The sequence below is a fragment of the Arachis ipaensis genome, chromosome B4 (assembly GCF_059453495.1).
Source record: "Arachis ipaensis isolate K30076 ecotype BB chromosome B4, ASM5945349v1, whole genome shotgun sequence".
NCBI classification, from domain to species: domain Eukaryota; kingdom Viridiplantae; phylum Streptophyta; class Magnoliopsida; order Fabales; family Fabaceae; genus Arachis; species Arachis ipaensis.
Genome location: NC_142439.1, coordinates 147,960,326 through 147,986,914, shown reverse-complemented (window position 1 = coordinate 147,986,914; position 26,589 = coordinate 147,960,326). Strand labels below are relative to the sequence as shown.

General features: G+C 33.5%; 6 protein-coding genes across 8 annotated transcripts; 4 read left to right on the top strand and 2 right to left on the bottom strand.

Moving 5' to 3' along the window:
* The first annotated feature begins 2,904 nt into the window (after window positions 1-2,904).
* LOC107635728 (uncharacterized) lies at window positions 2,905-5,415 on the top strand. The gene is made up of 8 exons (XM_016339284.3): window positions 2,905-3,253; window positions 3,332-3,379; window positions 3,762-3,824; window positions 3,929-4,033; window positions 4,159-4,308; window positions 4,425-4,528; window positions 4,840-4,951; window positions 5,161-5,415. Exons 1-8 carry the CDS (start codon window positions 2,990-2,992, stop codon window positions 5,266-5,268), a joined length of 954 nt encoding a protein of 317 aa, XP_016194770.1. The 5' UTR covers window positions 2,905-2,989; the 3' UTR covers window positions 5,269-5,415.
* Window positions 5,416-6,546: 1,131 nt separating this feature from the next.
* LOC107638206 (uncharacterized) lies at window positions 6,547-9,106 on the top strand. The gene is made up of 8 exons (XM_016341375.3): window positions 6,547-6,890; window positions 6,993-7,040; window positions 7,397-7,459; window positions 7,563-7,667; window positions 7,793-7,942; window positions 8,059-8,162; window positions 8,531-8,642; window positions 8,851-9,106. The coding sequence occupies exons 1-8, from the start codon at window positions 6,618-6,620 to the stop codon at window positions 8,956-8,958; spliced, it is 963 nt and encodes a 320-aa protein (XP_016196861.1). The 5' UTR covers window positions 6,547-6,617; the 3' UTR covers window positions 8,959-9,106.
* An 813-nt stretch (window positions 9,107-9,919) lies between these two features.
* Window positions 9,920-11,246, bottom strand: LOC107635727 (uncharacterized). 3 transcript variants are annotated; one of them, XM_088485842.1, is made up of 2 exons: window positions 11,172-11,246; window positions 9,920-10,412 (listed from the first exon to the last, which is right to left on the bottom strand). In XM_088485842.1, exon 2 carries the CDS (start codon window positions 10,408-10,410, stop codon window positions 10,141-10,143), a length of 270 nt encoding a protein of 89 aa, XP_088341968.1. In that variant the 5' UTR covers window positions 10,411-10,412; window positions 11,172-11,246; the 3' UTR covers window positions 9,920-10,140. The 3 variants fall into 3 exon arrangements, with proteins under 3 accessions (XP_088341968.1, XP_088341969.1, XP_088341970.1); XM_088485843.1 differs by having other exon boundaries at window positions 9,920-10,427; window positions 11,172-11,243; XM_088485844.1 differs by lacking the exon at window positions 11,172-11,246 and adding an exon at window positions 11,073-11,167.
* A 4,279-nt stretch (window positions 11,247-15,525) lies between these two features.
* LOC107638205 (uncharacterized) lies at window positions 15,526-17,781 on the top strand. Its single transcript, XM_016341374.3, is given in 9 exon segments — window positions 15,526-15,565; window positions 15,568-15,623; window positions 16,096-16,140; window positions 16,230-16,359; window positions 16,530-16,593; window positions 16,701-16,749; window positions 16,832-16,929; window positions 17,219-17,357; window positions 17,449-17,781. Coding segments are annotated over 9 exon segments (768 nt in total). The 3' UTR covers window positions 17,596-17,781.
* A 1,487-nt stretch (window positions 17,782-19,268) lies between these two features.
* LOC107635726 (small ribosomal subunit protein eS7) lies at window positions 19,269-21,084 on the top strand. The gene is made up of 6 exons (XM_016339283.3): window positions 19,269-19,396; window positions 19,842-19,928; window positions 20,026-20,099; window positions 20,244-20,367; window positions 20,479-20,661; window positions 20,761-21,084. The coding sequence occupies exons 2-6, from the start codon at window positions 19,854-19,856 to the stop codon at window positions 20,878-20,880; spliced, it is 576 nt and encodes a 191-aa protein (XP_016194769.1). The 5' UTR covers window positions 19,269-19,396; window positions 19,842-19,853; the 3' UTR covers window positions 20,881-21,084.
* A 1,216-nt stretch (window positions 21,085-22,300) lies between these two features.
* DIN9 (Mannose-6-phosphate isomerase, type I) lies at window positions 22,301-26,104 on the bottom strand. Its single transcript, XM_016339282.3, has 5 exons — window positions 25,328-26,104; window positions 24,836-25,003; window positions 23,690-23,902; window positions 23,271-23,537; window positions 22,301-22,901 (listed from the first exon to the last, which is right to left on the bottom strand). Exons 1-5 carry the CDS (start codon window positions 25,664-25,666, stop codon window positions 22,578-22,580), a joined length of 1,311 nt encoding a protein of 436 aa, XP_016194768.1. The 5' UTR covers window positions 25,667-26,104; the 3' UTR covers window positions 22,301-22,577.
* Between the last annotated feature and the right edge of the window lie 485 nt (window positions 26,105-26,589).

The window sequence follows — 26,589 nt, the reverse complement described above, 5'->3', positions numbered from 1 at the left end:
CAGTGGTTAGAGTGGATGCAGTGGTTACGATAAAGGTGTTGCAAGAAGCTACTGAGGCAACCTATGGATTCAAGCCTAGTTATAGGAAAGTGTGGATGGCAAAACAGAAGGTAGTTGCACAGATCTACGGGAATTGGGAAGAGTCCTATGCCGAGTTACCCCGTTGGATCCTTGGTGTGCAAGCCACGATGGACGGAACCGTGGCATTGTTGAAGACTTCTCCGGTACGTGTAGGTGATCAGGTGTGCAACATCCTGCAGCGTGATGGTGCACTCCCCAAATGGCATATGAAATGTGTGCATCTCAAGACACCACCTATTAATGAATGTGCTGACTAGGGGCTCATCCAACCAGAACCACCTCGTGTTGAGCCTCGCCAGGTGGTACAAACCAGCCCTCTCCAGATAGGGTATGATCCTGTCATGCAGAGGTTATAAATACACCTACTTGGCTGTAACATGTGAGAAAAATAACCAAACCAAATGAAATTTCATCACTAACAAGTTTAACACAGATTATAAACAGAAACAAACATTACAAGTATCCTCTCTATCCAAACTTAACTAACATTTCAGATATACTTTAAAATTATATATTTTTCAAACTAATTTTACTATGTTGGAAAAATAAAATTGCTAAACTTCTACATATCAATTATCTAAATCTATCACACAACAAGTGATAAATGTTCAACTTTTAAATGCATAAGTCCTACGATAATAAATTTAAAATAATAAAACTTAAATATAAGACTCAAATCTTTAATTTAAAATAATTAAATACTAAACTTATAATTTTAAAATTTAAGAATGTAAAATACAACCATTAGATTCTATTTACAAAATTTAATCTTTAAATTCTAAACTTTAAGTAACTAAAATTATAATATTTGAATTTAAACTTACATATTTAAAAGCTAAAATTTTAAATCTTAGTTTTCAAATACGATAGTTAAACAATCCTACAAGCTTTACAATTTGAACCCTGTATCTCAAATATAAGAGGATCATCATTCTACTTAAATATTTGATCCTACCTTTAAATTTTACATCTTAACTTTGAAATCCTAAACTAGCCAACCCTAAATTATGTGTTTTAACTACTGCATCCGAATATTATATTTTATGTTATATGAAATTCAATAATTAAAAGAAAACAAACTTACCTCTTCCTTGATGTTGCCGACAACGTGCGCAACGCCGTTGAACCGGTAAAGACTGTGTTCGTCCGCCATGGTCTCGGCCCCAACAAAATCCAAATGGCCAAATCTTCTAAACATGAAGAACTTTGTCTTCCTCACCACCTCTCTCTCTCTCTCTCTCTCTCTCTAGTTTCTCTCTCTAGTTTCTCTCTCTAAAAAGATGAAAATGGCTCAAGTTGAATAATTCGCGACTCCCCTCTTGCGTATTTATACTAAAGCATAAACTGTTGGACTCCTGTCGCGGTTTATGCACATTTCACATATATACAGAAACTGCGAGACCCCTGCTGCGGTTTCTAGCCATTTCAGTTGTCAACGTAAACTGCTAGAGGGGTGTAGCAGTTTATGCTCGTTTGGAATCCGTAGGACCCCTCTCGCGGTTTATATAGTATAGTGAAAAATTGCATTTGTTTATGCAATATGCAAAAATTATATCAATTCGACTATGTTACCAACAAGGATTCTACCAACTTCTGCTAACTCTTGTTTATAGCTATAATAGTTTTTAGAATTGAACCGGTCAAGTTATTGGTTCAACCGGTGGGTCACTGGTCGAACCAGTTAACCCAGTATAATTAAATAATTATATAAAATTTAATTATTTTTCCTTATTATAAATACTTTTATTTTGTTTTTATAAAAATAATTATCATTTTTAAATTTTAAACTTTATTAATTAGTTTATATTTATTTTATTATTATATTATTATAGGTGAAAACTCGCATACAGTTGTTTTCATGTAAAGTTGTTATTTAAGACCTGTTAGATGATTTTACAAATTTTGACCCTGTGTGAAACATTTTGGATAAATTTTCCAAAACTCACCAGCTTTGACACTTGGCAGCGCTGGAGTACATGGAGCACGGTGGACTTGCAGAACGCTGGTGCATCGTAGATTCGCCTTCTTCAACTGTGACTCGAGCGGTCCGGTCCGGTTTGTACAAATTTGACCGATTTTGTCGTTTCACTCTGGATTTGACCGGTTCATATCGGTTTTTTATCTTAAGCAGTCCTAACCTTGGACCGGACTGGTATTGAGTTCGATTTACCGATTTTCTAGTCAAACTGACCGGTCCAGTCCGATTTTAATACCTATGATAGCTATGTTTAATGGAAGTATTTTTTGTGCATATGTCTAATAAAAGTGTCTTTTTTATGGCCGTGTTTAATGGAAGTGTCTTTATAGATGTATCTCCTAGATGTATCTCCTTATACATGTGTTTAAAATATAATAATTAATTATTATTGGTAATAAATTGGCAGATAGTATATTGGTACCTATACTTTTTTCAAATTATATTTGAATAAATTTGATGCCAAAATAATTTATTTTAGTCATTTGCTCCTATAATTTTATATTAAAAAATATCAATTTTATATATTGTATATCTATTAATTATAAATTTTTTATTTATGTCTTAAATCAAAATCATATAAAAATAATTATATATATTAATATTTTATATATATATATATAATATTAAAAATATAAATTAAATGTATATAGAATATACATATTAATATATAATAGAATTAGTTCACGGACTAATGAATTAAACTTATCTAAATTCAAACTCAAACTTGATTCATTTAATTTCTGAACTTAAATTCCAGACTTAAACTCGATGATAAGCTCACAAACTCACCTTATCAAATTATTGACTAGTTGAGTTCGAACTAACTCATAAATCGGCTTAATTCACTTCGAACCTTACATATCTATGACTATTTATTCTTCGTTAAAATGAGTAGTGTATGCTTCAGTTTTGTTGCTTCTCTCTCTGTTTATGGCTCCTCAATTGCTAACACCACCAACTCGCTCTCGACTCGCCCGAGTCACGCGGTGCCTTCTCACTCGCCACCGCCACCACCGCCGGTTCTCGACAAATGCAACAACAGAAAGAAGTCAAAAAACAAAAGGTGCTTCCTTTTCAGGAAATGAAATAAAGCTGCCAGCGGCACTGCGAGACAAGAATGTGGTGCAGCTCAAGTGCGAGTCCTCCTCTGGTTTTTGCAATGTCTTTATTGTTGGCACTGTTTATAATTCTCAGGTACATTTCAATCAATGTCTACAATTTCATCCTTGTTATTCTCTTTTGCCCCTTTCAATTTTGTTCCTTTGGTTGCAGAGATCACGCGAACAAGTAAAAAGAATAATCGGCCACTTGAAACCACAGGTTACGTTATGCACCTCAGTTCTTGAAATCATAATTCATTGTTTTTGAGATTTAATTTTCGTCTACTTACTGTGTAAAGGAGTTTTAGGATGTAAGGTTTAGATAAATATTCAATGGCGTATTAGAGTTAAACCCTTAGGTAATTCATGAGATTGGCCGCGAGCACTGAATAGTACGTGAGATCCCAATTGCCCTAATTTCGTCCCTAAGGCGTGCACCACGTTCGTCCCTATTGGCGTGATCAGTCATCTCAGGACGTAATTGGTGCAATTGGGATCTTCAGGCTATGGTCAATTTCAAGGACCACTTTGAAATTTAACTCGGGTATTAGCGAAAGTCACTAATTTTGAAATTATTATTTTGTATTGGTGTTTTCCTGCAGGCTGTGCTTTTAGGATTATGCCAAAGTGGCTCAGCAGTGCTTTATCCTCCAATTGATACAAGGGTTTAGATTTTTCTGTCTATTAGGGTTAGAACTTTCAAGTTTCAATTATAGTTTGATATTATCCTTAATAGCTTCATCATATTTGCATTCAAAATTTTTGACAGCCTGGTAAACAACCTGAGGTTGGTCCTGTTAGCGAATTTCGAGTGGCATTTGAAGAAGCAAGAAAGTATGGTGGCAAAGTGTATCTCGGCGATCGCCATGAAAAGGTTAGATGAATTTTTATATTCAAGTATGTTTACTGCTGCTGCATGAAATCTTGTTGTGCATTCAACGAGATGTGAATGGATACAGTGGTTAAGGTTAATTAATTTCTATGCAACGGTTGTGACAGATTACCATGGGCAGAGTCATCAGAAAGATTACACTTTTGGACTTCATAAAACTATGTTCTCTTCCCTTCAAAGACGTTCCCCACTTAAGTAAGCTTCTTGAAACTTTCCCTATAGATCGCTCAAGCATCACGCAGGGTTTTCCCAAATTGGTAAGCTAAGCTTCAGAATCCCTGCATAATTGTGGAATGAATTGGTTGTTATATTATATATTACTTCTAAAGGAATTCCTTCTTGTTTGGTTCTAATTTCGGATTGCTTTCTTCAGAGACAGGTAATTGAACACATGGAAGGAGAAGGTATTAATCAGGAAATACGTGAGTTTAAGGTGCTTACGGTTTTGCAGGAGACTGTTCTACATGAACGAGATCAGTAAGATGTCTCTAACTTACCTTACTCTCTGAGAAAATAAATCTAAGCTTTTTCTTATTGTTTTTTCTCATCCAAAATATTCTAAATAGTAGCGGATTAAAAATGTGGCCTACGATGATCAAATTCTAGACCATTTGGTCAAAGAGTCTATGTTTGTTATGAATCCTCTCTCTCAACAGCATAAATAATTAGGCAGAATCACATGAATGATTTTATATCTTACTGCGTCCAATTTGTCTTTGTTATGCATTTACTATGATGTGTATGCAGTATCAACAATTTTTTATTCATTTTCCCTTTCAAAAATTCAGATACATGTCTCACTCACTACTAGAAGTGGCTAAGAGGAATAACTGTGTTGTTGCTGTTGTTGGAAAGGGGCATTTACCAGGAATAAAGAAGCATTGGCAGCAAGATATATCGGTTAGGAACATTTCTCACATTTCAATTATCTGCAGCATTCCATGCATGAGATTATGCAGCTTGTTAACTTCAAACCATTTATATTAAATCCATTTGTTCCATGATTTTTGTCACTTTAAAAATTTGGTACATTCATAACTCATTATATCTGCATTCTAAAGTATGATAGGAGGTTTTATTAATGCAATTTGGTTTTACTTTTTTGTTAGGTGGCGCCTCTCCTCCAAGTTCCATCTTCCAAACATACTATAATGAAGTTGTGTATCTCTGTTAGTGTTGTCATGGTTGGGGTATCCATGATTGGGAGATATCTTTGAATCAAAATATGACTTGCCAAGTGGAGATTTTTCTGATCATGATTGTGTTTACACTTTCTAACTTGAAATGAACTTGTAAATTGTAATAGACAAACATGGGATGATTATCCTAATATGTGAAGAAAAACTAGAGGTCATATTTCAAAATCTGGTGCTCTGCCTCATGGAAACATTTTTTGAGATTTAATTTAATCATACAAAATGAAAATATACAGTTTTTCACGGCTTTTCTCCATTTTCAAGGTAGTGTTTGTTTTGAAGTATTGAGACAGAGACTGAGACTCAATATCATATTTGTTGGTTCAGAAATTGGTACTAAAATTTCTGTTTCTGTCTTTAAAATTTCAGTATTTCAGTACCTCCAAAAAGTGGGGACACAAGGGACTAAAATTTTTAGAAATGAAGACTGAAATTTTAATAACATTTTATACCTAAAATACCTTCATTTCAATTAATTAATTTCAATTTTATTCTTTGTACAAATTAAATTAAAATTTCATTCTTATTTCAATTTCTGTTTTCCACTTTGTACCAAACAGAATACTGAGATTTTTTTAATCTCTGTCTGACTGTTTCTTAGTCTCAATCTCTCGGTCTCTGTCTTTTCTCCACCAAACACTACCAAACTGTTGCTGTCGATCTAAATGAGAAACGCTAGATTTCTCCATTCATCACCATTACGCAGCATGAAATGATGTTACAATAAACAACACTGGTGAGAAGCACGAGAATTACTTTTTTTATTGGTGCTTTATATGACAATGTAATATATTTTGAAATTTTAAATAAAGAACACTTAATTATCTTAAATAAGTCCCACCAAAAGTCTCAAATCCGATTAGGAGCCATGCTAAACCTGGTTATGACCCGCTAATAGTAGTTCTGGAAAACCCAAGTAATCTTCTTGGTGTAATTTACGCAGAGGATACCAGTAGTTTCAAACAAATAAATTAAGTACATATATTAAATTAAGAAGGACATAAAAAATTTAAACACGTAAATTAAAAACATGCCAGTCAATTTTTATTTTACTTGTTAATTTTGGAAGGCTCATCTTGCACCTTGTTATCAAGAATCTCAACCCGACCTCTTAGTTTGATTTTAATTAAACATGAAATGAGAAACACTAGATTGGTATTTGAATTTGTAATAGGCTAATAGCATTTGGTAAATATATTCTTCCTTAAAATTATGGTAGAAACTCAGATAACTTCACGTGAAGTTGATACTTAAATGATTTGACTAAATTTTCATCTAAAGGCTCTCACTTAAATGATTTGACTAATTTGATTAAATTTTCATCTAAAGGCTCTCAGATATTAACTTAAGGTGAAGTCGACTTTTAATGTATGCTTCAATCTCTGTTTATGGCTCCTCAATTGCTAACACCACCAACTTGCTCTCGACTCGCCCGAGTCACGCGGTGCCTTCTCACTCACCACCGCCACCACCGCCGATTCTCGGGAAATGCAACAACAGAAAGAACAAAAGGTGCTTCCTTTTCAGGAAATGAAATAAAGCTGCCAGCGGAACTGCGAGGCAAGAATGTGGTGCAGCTCAAGTGCGAGTCCTCCTCTGGTTTTTGCAATGTCTTTCTTGTTGGCACTGTTTATAATTCTCAGGTACATACATTCATTCATTCATTCAATCAATCAATCAATGTCCACAATTTTCATCCTTGTTATTCTCTTTTACCCCTTTCAATTTTGTTCCATTGGTTGCAGCGATCACGCGAACAAGTTAAAAGAATAATCGGCCACTTGAAACCACAGGTTACGTTATGTACCTCAGTTCTTGAAATCATTATTCATTGTTTTTGGGATTTAATTTTCATGTACTTATTGTGTAAAGGATTTTTAGGATTTAAGGTTTAGATAAATATTCAATGGCTTATTAGAGTTAAACCCTAAAGTAATTCATGAGATTGGCTGCGAGAATTGAATAGTACATGATCCCAATTGCCCTAATTATGTCCCTATTGGCGTGATGAGTCATCTTAGGACATAATCAGTGCAATTGGGATCTCTGGACTATGGTCAATTTCAAGGACCACTTTGAAGGTTAACTCGGGTATTAGTAAAAGTCACTAATTTTGAAATTATTATTTTGTATTGGTTTTTTCCTGCAGGCTGTGTTTTTAGGATTATGCCAAAGTCGCTCAGCAGTGCTTTATCCTCCAATTGATACAAGGGTTTAGATTTTCTGTCTATTAGCTTTAGAACTTTCAAGTTTCAATCATAGTTTGATATTATCCTTAATAGCTTCATCATATTTGCATTCAAATTTTTTGACAGCCTGGTAAACAACCTGAGGTTGGTCCTGTTAGCGAATTTCGAGTGGCATTTGAAGAAGCAAAAAAATATGGTGGCAAAGTGTATCTTGGCGATCGCCTTGAAAAGGTTAGATGAAATTTTGTATTCAAGTATATTTATTGCTGCTGCATGAAATCTTGTTGTGCATTCAACGAGACGTGAATGAATACAGTGGTTAAGGTTAATTAATTTCTATGCAACGGTTGTGACAGATTACCAACGCCAGATTTATCAGACAGATTGGATTTTTGGACGTGATAAAACTATTTTCTCTTCCCTTTAAAGACCTTCCCCACTTAACTAGCCTTCTTCTTCGTTTGGCAATAGATGGCAAAGGCAACATTCGGGGTTTTCCCAAAGTGGTAAGCTAAGCTTCAGAATCCTTACATAATTGTGGAATGAATTGGTTATTATATTATATATTACATCTAAAGGAATTCCTTCTTGTTTGATCCTAATCTGGGATTGCTTTCTTCAGGATGAGTTAATTGAACAATTGGAAGGAGAAGGTATTAATCAGGAAATACGTGAGTTTAAGGTGCTTATGGTTTTGCAGGAGACCATTCTACATGAACGAGCTCAGTAAGATGTCTCTAACTTACCTTACTCTATGAGAAAAGAAATCTAAGCTTTTCCTTAACAGTTTTTCTTATCCAAAATATTCTAAATAGTAGTGGATTGCTTCTGAGGTTATGTATAATAAATGGTCTTTAGGTCTGTTGAAATACATTCTTTTATTTAGAAAAATGTGGGCAAGGATGATTGTAGACCATTTGGTCAAAGAGTCTATGGTTGTTATGAATCCCCTCGCCCAAAATCATAAACAATTCAGCAGAACCACATGAAAGATTTTACGTCTAACTGCGTCCAATTTATCTTTGTTATGCATTTACTATGTTGTGTCTACAATATCAACAATTGTCGATTCATTTTCCCTTTCAAAAATTCAGATACATGTCTCACTCACTACTAGAAGTGGCTAAGAGGAATAACTGTGTTGTTGCTGTTGTTGGAAAGGGGCATTTACCAGGAATAATGAAGCATTGGCAGCAAGATATATCGGTTAGGAACATTTCTCACATTTCAATTATCTGCAGCATTCCATGCATGAGATTATGCAGCTTGTTAACTTCAAACCATTTATATTAATCCATCCGTTCCATGATTTTTGTCACTTTAAAAATTTGGTACATTCATAACTCATTATATCTGCATTTTAAAGTATGATAGGAGGTTTTATTAATGCAATTTGGTTTTACTTTTTTGTTAGGTGGCGCCTCTCCTCCAAGTTCCATCTCCCAAACATACTATAATGAACTTTTGTATCTCTGTTAGTGTTGCCATGGTTGGGGTATCCATGATTTGGAGATATCTTTGAATTAAAATATGACTTCCCAAGTGGAGATTTTTCTGATCATGATTGTGTTTACGCTTTCTAACTTGAAATGAACTTGTAAATTGTAATAGACAAACATGGGATGATTATCCTAATATGTGAAGAAAAACTAGAGGTTCATATTTCAAAATCTAGTGCTCTGTCTCATGGAAACATTTTTTGAGATTTAATTTAATCATACAAAATGAAAATATACAGTTTTCCATGGCTTTTCTCCATTCTCAAACTGTTGCTATCGTTCTGTGCATATTTGTGTAACATTGAAAATAAAATCTGATTTAATGTCTTAATTACACAGACTAACATAAGATTTAATGGCTTCTTTACGGTGGTTAGTTAACATATTTTATTCATAAAATATGAATTTAAGATTTTATTTAACAAAAATAAGATTATTATTTCACTATTTTGAATGAATTAAATAATCTATCTATTTTACCTACCTATCTATCTATTTTATCTATATAAAAGTTAATACTCATATTTTCTTACAACTAGAGAATAATATCTCTTCTATCTTATTCTATTGTCACATAAACTTTTTTGCCAAATTTTAATTTTTATAGAATTTTAAAATTTTTTATTATCCCTCCTGATCTAATGACCTTTATTAACATTATCTTTTTAATTAATAATGAATTTAATATTATTATCAGATTATTTTTTAAGAAAAAAAAGGTCATAGTATTTATTTGTTATTAATTCTATTTATTAAAATATTACTCTATTCTTATATATTTTATATTATAGATCAAATAATCTTATATATACAGTAAAATTACACCAAAATAATTATTATTAGTGCTATGGACAAAACTGGTCCCTGTTGAGTGTTGATCAACCCAAACATAATTGCATAAGAACATAACCTTCTAAAAGGAAAGGGTTTTTTACATTTGTAAAATAAAAATAATAATTAACATTTATGTCAGCTCCTCCTGAATAAATCAAAGAGATCTTGTTAAATGTTGGTGGCTGGTGGGGATGTGGTTCTAGAATCTAAAGTTATTTGCACTTAATCTTCTAAAAACAGCAGCAAATAACTGGGAAACAGAAACACACAATAAGCTCCTAAACCAAACACATCAAATGTTTAAAAGATACACAATCAAAATTCAAATGTCAAAGTACTCAATACAGATTCTAACATAATAATTTCAAAAGCTAAGTAAACTTAGTCTTCTTAGACTTCACTTGAGGTTTCTCAGGTGTATCATCATCATCTTCTGAAGAAGATTCTAATGGCTCATCAGGGACATCTTGAGGGATGTTATGTTTTGTTATGAACTCCTTCAATATGCTCATACTTTCCTCTTTCAGTGAAACCAGTTGCTCTGATAAACAACCTTTATTCGCCTGAACGGTGTACGATTCTGAGCCAAGGCGCAGCGTGGCCTTCACCTGCGTCGACCTAGGATCTGATTCTGTTGCCATACCTGTATTTTGGGTCACTGAAGAAATGCTTAACCACACCAGAGAGAAGGGATATAGATCCTTCATTATATTAAGAATCAAGAGAATTCATCTAAACTCATGAAACTTAGTAAACATACAAATAAATCTCAAGTAATAAACCAGCAAGTTAACTCAAGATTGTTAAACCTACAACCTGATCTTAGCAGAAGCATAAGAACATTTAAGAGTAAAATTAGGGCAATCATAGAGCTCAAGAACACTGTTCAAACCTTCAAGTCCTGTTAGTGAGAGCTGGTTGAAGCAGAATGACTTGGTCTTAGGTGGAATGAAGATATTTGCCATTGGTATTTACATAAAAGCATTTCATTTGAGGTATAAGTATATATTCTCTTCTTATAAAACTCAGAAACCAAGTTCAAGTTTTGGACCAGCAGAACAAGAGATAACCAATATACAAAGTTCAAAATCAACCAATCAAGCATTCAATTCAAGCATCAAATCAAACCCCAAACTACAAACAAATTCAGGAATTCAAAGACGAAATCACAACCCATATCCTCAAGCAAGGCAATCAAGGATTTAGCAACAACAAAAAAAAGGTCCAAATATCAAAATCATCAGATAAATTTTGGGCATTTCATCAAAATAATACATCCAGCGAAAAAAAAAAAAAAACCCACTTTTACTTAAGCTGTTGATGTTGCGCAAAACTAATTAAAGAGGTGAAAAGTTCTAAACTTGAATGATGGGGTAGAAAGCCAATGCAGTAAAGAGCATACCTTGGGGGGAAAATGGTGGCTGCTGAGAGAGTTATGAACTTGTGAGTTGTGATTCGTACTCCAAGTTTTGTGGTGCTAAATTGCTAAACAAGTCAAACCTTTTATCAATTTTTTTATTGCTCTTGGAAATGTTTTTTTGGTCTTGGGCTTTGATTTGGGCCAAGGCACCTAGTCTTAACTCTTAAACGAAAAATTGGGCTTTTTTGAGAAAAAAACATTAATGTGAGTGTAAAGGATTTTATCCATGAAATATATAAATTATTTTGATAATCTTAAAAACTGTATTAATTTGAATTCTTATAATTAATGAAATATTCTATCTTTATATGATTTTTGTAAATGTCTCAATTATATTGGTTATCCTTTTTATTAGGCATATATATTAGTTTCTTATAATTTTTTATTTTTTTAAACTAATAACCTATCCTTCAACACGAACTATTAAGCAAGAATTTAGGTAGCGTTTGTTTTGAGATATTGAGATAGAGATTGAGAGACTAAGACTCAATATCGTGTTTGTTGGTTCAGAGACTAGTACTAAAATTTCTGTCTCTGTCTTCAAAATTTCAGTATTTCAGTACCTCTAAAATTTCAGTATTTCAGTACTTTCAAAAAGTAGAGACAGGAAACTAAAATTTTTAGAGATGGATACTAAAATTTTAATAACATTTTATACCTAAAATACTCTCGTTTTAATTAATTAATTAATTTTACCCTTTGTGCAAATTAAATTAGAGTTTCATTCTTGTTTCAATTCCTGTCTTCCATTTTACACTAAACAGAATATTGAGATTTATTTCAGTTTCTGTCTCTTAGTCTCTGTCTCTCAGTTTTAATCTTTCCGTCTCTATCTCTCCACCAAATGCTACCATAGTTCAAGTAAGAAGACACTGCCTAGTGATTAGAAAGTAATAACATGCCTTTTATTTATAAAAATTTTCATGCATGAAAAATACATACAATCAAATTTTGGCACTAATAATCAGAAATATATGTAACCATAAAAAAAAAAAAGCTAAATAAACACATATAGTATCCATCTATCTCAACACTAATTTAATAGTCTTGTGCTACAAATTAAAACCTAAGTTATTTATATTTATATTAATTAGTGTAACTGTAGTATATTATGAACTTGCATTATTATTGCATTCATAATTCGTATAAGTAGCCACATTTTGGAGGGAGTAACGATCGTAGTAAATTGCAAGAAGCTCAGCATATTTATTTAAGGCCAAATCATCGTTCATTGCTAATAACAAGTCATTAACACTAAGAGTTTTCCTCCCCTCAGATTTGCACTTCTTGTTGGCCTCAACAGTCACACGTGTCACAAACTCACACACACAATCTTGCATTGCTTCTACTGCATCCTCAGAGATTTGTGCATGTGATGGTAGAACCTGTCGCATGATATCTACCACCTTGTTAGGTGGCAATAACCATTGATCTTCTTCACCACGTGCATTATTATTATTGTTCTTGTTTGAACCTGTATATATACAACAATATATTTAATAAGTTTGTATTTGCTATTTCAAAAATGCTATTTGTACACTAAAATCAGCACCAATATATTTGTGTATAAATATATGTATGGTTTTTAATTTATTTTTAATATATATTTGTGTTCCAATATATATTTTATACTGATAGTTAATTTTGATGATTGATTTTAGTATACACGTAATAACATAGTCGGTATATCTAGGGGTGTTATTGGTTCGGTTTGGTTCAGTTTTGGACCAAAAACTAACCGAACCGAAATGTTCGGTTCCTATAGACACACAACCGTTCGATTTGCTGCTTTTGCAACAACCGAACCGAACCAAACCAATAACGGTTTGGTTCGGTCGGTTTTTTCGGTTTTTAATTTCTAATGAGAAGAATATAAATCACAATAATTAGAGGTTTAAAATAGTCAATAAACTGAAATAATAAGAGTAAAACATTGAAATGGTTAGGGGTTGGGAATTTTTGTTGTTAAGTTAAAGGTTAAAATGGTTAAAACATTAAAATGTATGCATATCTTCGGTTCGGTTCGGTTTCTATCGAACCAACCGAAAACTGAACCGAACCGATCGGTTTTGTCAGAAAAAAAAAAAGGCGATTTTTTCGGTTTCAAATCGGTTATTATAATTTTCGGTTCGATTTTGTAATAATTTTCGGTCCGGTTCAGTAACTTACACCCCTAGGTATATCTTTTAAAAATAAAAGAAAAGAAGTGTATTTATGTTTTCTTAGTGGTCTTACCAGAAGAGCTTCCTTCTCGTTGCTGGAAATTTTGAAAGAGGAAACGACCTTGACGTTCCATTGTATCTAACTGGATATAATTCAATGAATCGATATAATGCAAATTTAAGTGACTTATATTCATTAGCTTTACACACTGTTCTTAATATATATATACTGCATCCATGGGAAAGTAATAATAATTCTAGTAGCATGAGGGAAATATATTTAATTTATATTGATTTACTTGCAATTTATTCTTATTATATGTGGCAACATGATTTGGAATAAATGTAACTAATTGCTGTTATATATATATATATATATATATATATATTACAAGGCATGTCAATAAAAAATGCTTAAGATAGAATTCAGTCTAACAGATTTTGTATAAAGTGCGTGCTTAATGACATTAAAATTGTCCTGCATGCTCATAATAATATGCCTAGTTTTTCTATTTTAAATTTATTCTTGGGGAACAGTAGTGGGTGTCATCATAGGTATATATGCATTTAAAAATGCTATATAAGCAAAAAAATATAGTAATTATGTATTTATGTAATTACATACGTGTAGTTTAAATTATTTTTAATATGTATTTTATATTATATATTTTATATTGATAATTAATTTTAGTATATTTTTAACATGATTAATATGTATTAAAGCAATGTTATGTGAGTATGCCTTACATGACTAACAAATTTTTTAACAAATTTTAACAATTAATATTAAATTCTAAATCATAAATTTTAAATTGTAGTTAAAATGTAATTACTAGTTAATATACTTTATAAGTAACGTATTTTAAATAGGGGTGTGTATGGTCGAATATACTAACTTGGTGTAATTTTATTGGGTCTAGAGTTGGATAAGAGTCTAAAAAATAGATCCAGTTATTATTTCTAGTCAGGTCCGGGTCATAACTCGAGTCACTCGAATCCGGCCCAGTGGCCCAGTCATTATACACAATTAATATTTTGTGTTATTAGTGATGGATGATGGCTATTCTTATATAAAATTTAAGTATTGTAAACCTTAATATTTTGTGTTATAGTCATTATAAGACTATAAATTAATATTTTATGTTTAAAATGCATAAGACTTTAGACTAATGCATAATATTGTGTTATTTGTATCGATTTAAATATTTAGTATTATTAGACAATATTAGTATTGATTATGATTATGCTTTAATTTTAGAGAAGGGTTGGTTCTTATTATATTTTTCTAAATAAATTTTACCATGTCAAATAATGGTTGGAGTCTTGAAAAGTTAGATATTTTCACATGCTAGTTTACAAGAAGATATCAAGATAATGTAATGTTAACGGCTCGATTTTTACCCATTTTTTACGCGATATAATCGTAACCCGAAAATATTTAAATTTTATCGAGTCTAACAAATAAGCCCGATATATATTTCGAGTCAGGTCTTTATCGCATCAAACCCAGTTTCCTCCCTTCCATAAACACCCCTAATTCCAAATACAATACCAGAACAAAAATATAAATATTATAAATATGTAAGAAACATTTTTTAAGAAAACTAATTAATAAATATTTTTTATTGAGATATGATAGTACAAATCAATGTTTAATTACATGTCTTTTTGTTTTTTTGTTTTTTTGTTTTTTTTTTATTTTTTATTTTGTATTTTTTTTTTTTTTACCTTAAAACAAGTTAAGATAAAGCAAGGTTTAAGCTTTCATTATCCAAAAAATAAGAAAAAAGGTTTAAGCTTTCAGTGTGTCCGAGTCTGTGTTTGATACCCTTATCTTGTTTGGTGCGAAAAGACCAAAGCTTTTTGAAGAACCAAAGTCCAAAAACACAGAAGCATGGCAACAACGTCAATGGCGGGTGTTTCTGTTTCTGGGTTCCACAATCACCATTTTGCTTCTTCCAACTCAAACGCCGCCACAATTTCTTCTTGGAAGCCTGTGGTGGCTGTTCTCAGCAACAAGAACAAGATGAGGGTCCCTTTTGAGCTGAAGCAGGGGCAGTCTCGTATCTTCCACGAGCTTCCCTCTGGGCTAAGCATGGAGGTGATTGTGCAGAAGAAGAAGAAGAAGAATGTTGAAGGAGAAGAAGAGAAAAAGTCACCTTTGGTTTTTGTTCATGGAAGCTACCATGCTGCTTGGTGCTGGGCTGAACATTGGTTACCTTTCTTTTCAGCTTCTGGCTTTGATTGCTATGCTCTTAGCCTCTTAGCACAGGTCCATTCTCTCTCTCTCTCTCTGATAGTGTTATACTTATATGATCATTGGTTTTGTAGAGACTAGGGTTTTGCACAAAATGTGTGTTAGTAACAAGATATTTATCACAATGTGTGTCAAAATATACTCTCTTGGGTCACCTAAGCTAAATTTATTTGGTTTAGTTTATCTGTCATTACATTTCTAGAATGAATTAATTACCAAGGTCCCAAATATATTCTGTAGGAGTAATGTTACAATGAAACCAGTGGTTTGGAAAACATCTTATAATCAACCATCAAATTTTGTTCATTTGCTTGATGTGTATAAGTTGAAGATAAGTGGCAAAGAAATGCAATGGGTTATGACTTATGAGTGTTTGATGCTAGTTTTAGTGTTAACAAATAAGAAAGTCCAACCTCTAATGTGATGTCTGAAGTCTAAACTAGTAATCTTGGTAATAACCATTCCATCTTGTATGCTACATCTGCAGGGTGAAAGTGATGTACCCGATGGTTCGGTCGCTGGTACGCTCGAGGTATATGAATCTTCCCTGCAAAACTCTATTCATCAATGAACTTTCATCCACAGTCTTTAATTTCCTCCATGCACTTGATTCTGCAGTAGACACATGCAAGAGATATTGCAGATTTCGTTCATCATAAAGTTCAGTCACCACCTATCTTGGTTGGACATTCATTTGGAGGACTTATCATTCAATATTATATCTCCTCTTTGGGAAGCAACAACCTTGAAGGTACTTTCCTATTTCCTTCTGCTTCTGCTACATGTTTTTGCAGTCAATTAAGGTATTAGTATGTTACTAATCCCCCCCCATCATATGAATATCATATATATATCATTTTAGTCTCAGATACTTACTTTCCTTGAAGCTTTTAATCTGATTGAGTTTGATTCTGTTAATAGAAAATACATATCCAAAGCTTAGAGGAGCTATCCTTGTCTGCTCTGTGCCTCCTTCTGGTAACAGGTTAGTAACTAAGATCTCTAGTGCGTTATCATTACTTTTGAATAAAGAGATGTTAACAACTTCAATTGTGATTTCACTCGTTGAGAATTCTCTTTTATTTTTGTTAGTGGTCTTGTCTGGCGATATCTCTTTACCAAGCCAATTGCTGCCTTCAAGGTATTTTGAACAGACTTTCTCAAGAATGTGATTCTTCTGTATTTACCTTCTTATATGTATATATCCATTGTCCTGGCCGCAGGTGACACGCAGCTTGGCAGCGAAAGCTTTTCAAACCTCTCTTCCTCTGTGTAGAGAGACATTTTTCTCAGCCACAATGGAGGATCATATTGTTAAAAGGTTTGTTTGTCAGCATGTCAATTGAAATTTGATATCGGAAGAATATGGTTAACTTAAGATATGTTCATGGAGCCTTGGAATCACAAAATCCATGATTTTTTAAAGAAGTAAAGCATACTGGTTTACCATAGCTGTGGTATTATTTGGTTGAATTCAAATAGACAAGTCTAGAAACTAAACTCATAAACCCCCTTAACAAGAGTATGCATTTTTCTGTGAAATATCAAATGGTCTATTCATATTGAGTATCACTATCATGCCTTTAGCTTGGTTTGTGTTTGGATTTCAGATATCAAGAGCTAATGAAAGAAAGTTCGAGATTGCCATTGTTTGATTTAAGAAAGCTGAATGCATCACTTCCGGTTCCTTCGGCGCCAAACTGCCCTGTCGATGTCCTTGTTTTGGGTGCGAAAGATGACTTCATTGTGGTATGTTTTTCTACGCCAAACACTCGAAAAGAGTTTCTGGCCCCCTCAGATGATGTCAAACTCAAATTCACTGAACTATTGTTGTTTATAGGACGCCGAAGGACTCAATGAGACGGCGAAGTTTTACAGTGTGCCGCCGGTTTGTGTTGATGCCGTTGCGCATGACATGATGTTGGACGTTTCATGGGAAAAAGGAGCAAAAGTTATTCTGTCATGGATTAATGGTTTGGACAAGTGAGACTTTGAGACAGAGGACATGTTTTTGGTTCTTCTATTCTTTAGCTTTAAGTAGTTGTAAAATGAACAAAGTTGAAGGTGCTCCAAATCTTCAACTTTAAGGCAATATGAAAGGTTTCAACCAGGATTTTCATTGAGCTGGAATCATTCAAAATAATATATATTGGCAATTTTCTGGCATAGAAAATGCAACTTTTTCTTGATCATGCCATTTTATCTATGAAGCACGGACACTTTGCTGAGTTGTCGTGTCTGTGTGTCGGACACATTTCGGACACGACACTCGCCGACACTCGTTCGACACGCGTGTCTGCTGTGTTCAACCGTGTCTTAATAAAAAAATAAAAAATTCTTTTCTGGACACGCCTGGACACACCTAAATACCATTACGTGTCAGCGTGTCCAGTCTTAATTTTAACATATATTCTTAAAATAAATTTAGATATAGTATATATTGTTATTTATTAAAAAAAATATTTTAAATACTTGATATAATTAAAATAAGACATTAAAAATAATTAAAAAATTTAATTTATATTTTAATATCAATAAAATATCAAAATATCATCACGATTCATCTAAAAAATACTTTATATTTTGTATGTATGCGTGTTTCCGTGTTATGTAAGATTTTAAAATTCGCGTGTCGACGTGTCCCGTGTCGTGTCCCGTGTCCGTGCCAGTATCCGTGCATCATAGCATTTTATTATATGGTCATAAGTCATAACACTCATGACTGGTTTTCATTACGAATTATTTACTTACTAAATTATGTCGTTGTTATGAAAATTAATTCATAACTGATGAGTATATTTAGTAATAGCCTTTATAATATATTAATAGTAATACTCATCACATATAAACCTCAATCTCTTCCTTTTTTTTCCCTACTATTTATTCAATTCAAGATTATTAAACCAACCATCACCATAAAAAAAATTTTTTTTCCCTACTATTTATTCAATTCAAGATTATTAAACCAACCATCACCATAAAAAAAATTATAATACTTAGAGTATATTATATGAGTTTAATTTTGATACACTGATAGTATAAAACGTTTTATACAGTATGTAATTACAGTTAATATAAAAAGTAATTATTTTTGGCAGTATATAAGTGGATGTACGTGTAAAATTACTTTACGGTACATCAAAAATAAATGTAAAATAATATACCAAGTTAACATGTGGAGAAAAATGTAGGGCTGTCAAATGGGTCAGTCTGGCCCGTTTAAGTCCCGTAGATTAAATAGGTTGGCCTATTTAAGTTTGCTTCATTTACGGGTCATAATTTTAGTCCGCACTGTTTATGATTAGTCCGATGAATTCAATGGGCTGACCCGTTTACTATTTTATTTTATTTTTTAAAAAATATTTTGACAAAAATTATCACTTTTAAGTAAAAAAAAATTTAAATAAATTGTATTTTCTTAGTTGATGAGTTAAATTTTTAAGTCGGATCTAGAGAAATATCGATTAAAAATACTTTTTTTTTTAAAAATGTAAAAAAAATATAAATGAACTGCCCGTTTAACTTGCGAATTAATCTATTTAACCTATCATATTTTTTTTGTTAATTGGACTCGACCCATTTAACTCGAAATTTAAACGAACTCAATTTTAGAGGTAAATGAGTAAACGGGCTGGCCATGAATTTGGCCCGTTGAAAATTGGAATGTGCATAAGAAAATTAGGGCAACGTCAGCATGGAGTATATGTATAATAGCATCCCTGGGCGTAGCTGCGTCTTCCTCTTTCTGAAGCTCAAGGACTGCAACTGCACATCTCGGCAACGATTCGGTACGCTTTTCTTTTATCCAATCAATTCCCAAAGCTTCTATCTTTTTCGCCGTTCCAATTTAGTGACCTGATTGAATCTCTCTTGCGCTACTCAGAATTACTTGTCTTGTGCGTTTTTCGTTCAATAATTTCCGCATTGTTCCCTTCACATTGTTTTACACGTTGCTGCTTCTTCGTTGAAACCGTGAGAGTAGAAGAAAAATTTTCATACTTGGGGTTCTTAGAACAACATGCAGTCAATTTTTTTCATTTGCAGCTTTCAATTGAGTTCCTTTGTAAAAATTATGACTTCAAATTGTTGTGTTATGTTTGATGTAAAACATTCATTCTGAGTGTTTTTCCCCTTAGGTTCTAACTTCGAACTAATTCTAGCTTATTAGTTTTTGAGTGGATAATAGTTCATATGGCAACATTGTGATGTTTTTTTTTTTTTGAATCATGACAGAGATTGACCAAAATGTTCACCTCAAGGAAGAAAATCCACAAGGATAATGATGCTGAACCCACTGAGTTTGAGGAGACAGCTGCACAGGTTTATGTTGCCTCCTTTTAAGGATTTTTACTGATTTAATGAACTAAACACTATGCTCTTCACTGTAATCCTGAATTTTTTGTTTGTTTGTTTGTAGTACTTGTTTGATTTGGAGAACACTAATCAGGACCTGAAAAGTGATTTGAAAGATCTCTACATAAACCAGGCAATGTAAGTATATTGCCAATTATTAAGGCTGCATTTAGAGACCATCCGAATACAGAAATATATACAAATTTTCTGATAGATGTATGTTTGTTTCATTAAACATTGTTATTGCTCTTCATGATAAAGTTAATGCTATTTCTTGTGCAGTCAAATGGACGTGGCTGGGAATCGCAAGGCTGTGGTCATCTATGTTCCTTTCAGATTGAGGAAATCGTTCCGCAAGATTCATCTTCGTCTTGTCAGGGAGCTTGAGAAGAAGTTTAGTGGGAAGGTTGTAGTTTACTACATTTGACCTTAATGTGAAACCAATATATACATGCCTATGATTTTCCTTTCTGTTTCGTTCTGTGTTTTGATGGATGAAGATTGTACCAACTGACAGGAAGTTGTGTTGATCGCCACAAGAAGGATCGTGCGTCCTCCAAAGAAAGGATCTGCTGTTCAGCGGCCCCGTACCCGCACTTTGACTGCTGTGCATGATGCTATTCTTGAAGACGTAGTTTATCCTGCCGAGATTGTTGGCAAACGAGTCAGATACAGACTCGATGGATCAAAAATAATCAAAGTAACTTCTTCTGAAGATATTGCTCATTCAAATTTGCCAATTATCCTTTATTTTATAAGCTGACACTAGTTTGGTTTTCACCATTGTTGCCAATTTAAGGTTTTCTTGGATCCGAAGGAACGCAACAACACCGAATACAAGCTGGAGACTTTCTCTGGAGTTTACAGGAAGCTTACCGGAAAAGATGTATCTTTTGAGTTTCCAATCGCAGAAGCCTAGAATGTCTTGATGGAATTTTAGTATTTTTGTTCCAACTACTAAGAGTTTATTTGGTGTTGTTTAATATTCTAGATTGACATGAAAATTACTACATACTGTAGAGGGTATCCATAGTGTGCAATTGTGCATGATGCGGCATATTTGCATTCTTGATACTTCCTTGCATGCTATCTTTATCGATTTATTTATTTACCCTTAGAAGTCTTATTAGAAGTCTTATATGAAGTGTTTAAATAATCAAGAGTAAAGTGACAATTAGCTCCTTAAAAATTTTGATTTCGGACTAATTAGTACGTGAAAGAAAAAAATACCAATTTGGTGGACACGTTATATCCTTCTATTAATTCAGCACGTAAAATTTAAGCAATGGTGTTTATATGTACTGTTAACTACTAAGACGTGTTTATTTATGAAAGATTGTTATGTAGATAATTTTTGAAGCAAAAATTCACTTGTTTTAATATGATTCGTAATAAAGTAAGCAGTTAATAAAATGTTATATAAAAACTCAAGATAATTGAATGTTTTACTGTCTAAAACTACATTGTTTCTATACTCATGTAGAGCAATGGGACATACATCAAGTTAATTCTATTTCGTTTCGCACTATCCATTGATTGAAGGACATACATGTCCACTGTGTATTATCTTGAAGGACCTAATTAATACTTTTTTTTCTTCAAAAACTAATTAGTCCTAAATCAAAATCCTGGAGTATCTAATTGTCACTTTACTCAATAATCAAATATTGGATCTTTTTTATTCCCATGTTAATAACTAATTAACTACTAACATTGACTAGACAGTGTTGTTAAGTCACAGAAACAACCTTGTGAGAGAAAACGAACACAAAAATAGAAAAAATTGCTGAAACATAAACATCATGTGCCTTCAATCATTGGAAAATATTGGAGGTGTGAATTGAAGATCATAGTTGTTTAAAAGAAGAGTCAATGGTGTGAACAAGAATTCTTCCTCATCAAATGATTTGTAGATGTACTAGACAAGTTTGATTATTTGTTTTGCATGCAAAGTTGAGATTGCACTTCTTGGAGTTGATATTTCAAAATCTTGTTTAAAAAAAAAAACCTGTCTTCCAGAAGAGACTACTAATTATACATCCTACTTTCTTCATTTAGTAATCAAGAAGTTTAGGAGAATCAATGAAGAGAAGATAAATGATTTCTCTGTTGCTAAGTCACACTGACATAGTTTTTCAGAGTCAAGGAATAATTTCTGTTTTCTAATCTCCTAGCTTGATTCTCAAGTCATTGACTCTACTTTACAAGATGTAACACTTTCTTTCTCAGAGTTGTATATAACAATATTTCATTTTTCTTTTTCAACTAATAATTTCCAAGATATTAAAAAGATCGTTACAAATATATCATCGGCAATGATGTAGACATAGATCAGAATATTTTGGAGGAACTTCATTTATTGATTATTAGTCGATAAATAGAATACATTTAAGAGACTTAAAATGAATACTTACCCTTATATTAACAACAAACAAATTGAACATAAAAAAATACATTAAGACAATCCTCTTCTCTATAGTGAATGCACTTTCCCTCAAACCTGATAACAAACTCTATGATCTTATTATTACTCTAACATGTACACTAAAGTAAAACGTGCTACTATTACCTATGACACAACTCCAATATGGCGAAAAAAAGGTGCAATGTTGAAACTCAGGGAGCTCGAAAAAATTTGCTATTAACCCCTGCTCTGTACAGATGCAACTTGGATGCACTAATGATGCTAATCTCAATGTTAGCAGCTGCAAAAAGAACATCACCTTCAGTTACTTCATGTCCTTTTTGTGATCCTCCTTTTATGTTCATCATTCCTTTACCAGTTGTGACCAAAAAAATTGAAGGACCTTGGACTGCTGGGAACACAACTGTTTCCCCTTGGGGAAGAATACATCGATCAATCTCGAATTCCTCAAATGGCGGTGTATATCTATTTACATATGGATTAAGAGGAACTCCTTGCAGGATCTCGGGAGAACCCTGCATAAAATAAAGGCAAAACCCATAAAAAAAAACTGCGAGTCTCCAAAATATTCATGCCACCTTTTGAATTATCACTTTGGATCCCGTTTGGTAAATATATCAAGACAAAACTACAAAGCCATAGGAGACACAACTACTTGTTAGGAGGAGACAAACATAGAAACAAGTAAAATGTCTCTATCTTCTGACAAAATTTGTCCAAGCTGTCTACTTGAAAACTAGGACAGTGGGAACAAAGACAGCCACAAATTTTCTTTCTTATCTATATCTCCATTGTCTTGAGTTTTTCTATTTTCTGTCATCAAACACTTACCAGCAATAGCCTTGCAAAATTTAACTGCCTCATTTCTGTGATGTATCATTTACCTGCTTGTATGTGAGCATGGAACAAAGAGTCTGGACATCTCTGTGTTTGGGAGTTAGGCCGGCTCGCACTACATTGTCCGAAGTTGCCATGCATTCAATACAAGTACCGGCTAAATATGCATGTGGCTCATTTGCGCCAAGGAACAAGGCTTCACCAGCAGCAAGTTTTACATAGTTAAGAAAGAACGCTGCAATGACACCGACATCTGCCGGGTATTGCTTTTCCAACTGCAGCGCCAGCTTCTCCTTATCAGTCAACTGTCTCACCTGATGTAGAACACAAATGTTTTGATATCTCTTAGTCACACTCGCAAAAAACAAGTTAAATTTTATTACATTAAGCCATCTTAAATTATCAACAGTAGAGCTACAACAGAATCATAACTTCCCAGAGCAAATTAAATAAGCAATCAACTAACCTTGCTTTCATCATGGAGACGAAATTTCAAACTATTTACTGCTTCAGTGACTCTTTCTTTATTAGCTGACATTAGGTGTGTGAATGCTGCCTGCAAAACAGCTTTTACCTTCCCTTCACCATCCTGATCACTGGTTTGTAAGACCAGGTCTGCATTTTCAGCCCCAATCAATCGTGCAACTTCCGGAACAGTATGAATCAAAGCCTTAAGCTCCTGAAATAAAATACAACACACCGCTGAGTTAGCCCATACTGCATAATTTTTCAATGATGCATTAGAATAATCAGTTCTAATGTCTGTGCATTTACCAGATAGCAACCTCTAATCAGCAAAAACAGAACACAAGGATTCACTGATCTACACACGTGTTCTTTTCCCCACAAAAGCAGACATCTTTGAATAATTGGCATGATTCTAAGTAACAATATACATGAAAACTACAATAGGGTTCTAGATTAAATTCTTCCTTTAATCCCCTTTCTATTTAACCCAGTTTATTCAGGTGAACTCATACAAAGGTAACGATAAACATCAAAGTTCTCTCAAAACCAAGCCCATTCTCAAGGAAAAACTAACAGATCTACAATGGAAAAACACATAAAATTTCCACTTTATGCTTTGCAACCGACACTTTTTCATGTTTCTTTAACACACAAAAGAAATCATATGATTCTTTTAATAGTTTGGTCAGCTATCAAAGGTTGAGGGAGTATCACAAAGGACCAGGAAACATTATGGGCAATTAAAGAAAGTAAAATGAACAGGAAAAAGGCTTGGTCACATCAATATGAAATTGTACCGACAGGTGGGAAGTTCATTTCCAATCACTTCAAGTGCATGAATACCAAATTCTTTTTAATATTTAAATAAAAAAAGACTCTTGTAATAATATCAACATCCCAATGAACCCATTAAAAAAAAAGGATCGAATTTACCTAACACCTAATATGCCAGCTTTTGTCTTATAATAACAAGGCTCGAATTCACAATAGCTCAAAAACAGTTCTGTGAACATAAAAACAAGAAAGCGTTCTAGACACAATCGAAAGGGAAAAGGAAACAAAAACGCATTAACTTTATTAATATAAAAACTGAGAACTAAAATTAAGGAAAGAAACAAAAGACTCCTTCCATATAATTCAGTACCTTGAGAGTAATAAAACCACAGAGAGCCTCAAACTCTGTCATTGCCAGAGTCATCTCCGGCTTGTGATTCCCATCCTTATACACATCAGGCAGCAACTTATGCAGTGTCCTAGCTAGCTCCTTATCAGGATGTGCTTGTATAGACAAGGCTTTTGCCACCGATAGCACCTAATGCCAATAACAATAAACAAATAATTTACATGCAAACTACATGTTTAAATTAGCTTATGTTGGATTTAGACAAATTATAACAATAATAAGAAAAACTTCTTAAACAACTATTATTATTGTTCCCATGAAAAAGGAAAAGCAGATACCAGCTAATTATGCTCAAAATTCAAACTTGTGCAAGCATCTACACACCCATTTCCACTGAACCGGGAAAAAAAAGGACTTGCTTTTTATTAACAATGATGCTCAAAATTCCAATTTGTTCTAACATGAAGATACCATTTCCATTAACAGAACAAACAAGATCAGAGTGCTACTCACCTTGAACAAGAAGGGGAGATCACAACCCCAGTTTTGCAGAACCTTCTCACCCAGAAAATCAGGGTTCTGCGAGAGCCATTTCTTAAGGGTAACCATTTCACCACCATTGTTGGAGGCGAGAAACGAAGGCCCCGAATCGTGTGTACCCATCCAAAGCTCCGCGTAGGGCTTCTCCGGATCCAATTGAGACCCGGAATTCAACCTGGCTAACCTGGCAACCTCGGAGACCCGACCCGGAAGCCCCCAATCGTAGTTCTTCACAGAGCAATGAAGCTTCTGAAGAAGATGCTTCTCCTTTTGCGACGACTTGGTAGTAACGTCCTTCATCTCCTTGGCCATTGCAATTCAAATTGGAAGAGACACAGAGACAGAGATTGAAAAAAGAAAGACACACAGAGAGAGAGAGAGAGAGTTAAAAGAAAGGTGGAGAATGGTGATAGCGAATTGTCATTGGAGTGGTCGCTGGTATTTGAAGAGTGTTTGTGAGCTTTGGGGAATTTGGAATTTGGATATTGGAATATTGAGAGAGAGAGAGAAGCACGGAGCACGCAATTAAGAGAAGAGAATGAGAATGGGAAAGAGGGAAGAGGGAAAAAGGCGCGTCCTTTTCGGTGTTGTGAGTGGGATTCTATCTTCCAAAATCCAAAAGCAGTTACCTTTCTTTGTTCTTTCTTCTTCTTCCCTCCGTTTTCAGATGTGTTTCATTCGCAGTTACTGACGCAGCACGAAATTTCATGCTCAACAACGCACTTTTGTTTTTTTTTTATTTTCCGTATTAAGACAATTTATGAACTTTCTTTTTATAATTATGGAATTAAAATCTACCGCAAAATTAGGGCGCAAGTTAGTCAAGTTCCCATTGGGGATTACATTTTCATGATAAGCTCCCTCCTTCTTCTGTATTCGTTGAATTTCTAAATTCTTAGTTGACTTTTCTCAAGTTTTTTCTTTTCTTTTTTCTCTATAAACACTAAACAGTCGCATCAATCTCTCATGATAAATAAAAATACTACAATAAATAGGCCACCTAAACCCAAATTAGGGGTGTACATGGCCAGGTCACATCGGATTTGGCTTAATTCAGACTCGACCCGAAATATAGATCGGGTCTAATTTTTGAACCCTAACCCGATTCTAGATCTTATGAAATTTACACACTTTCGGGCCGGGTGAAAACTGGGTCTTTAGCATGTAAAAATCACCTAATCTCCAACCTTTATTTCACAATTCACATAGTAAAATTTACTTAAAAAAATATAACA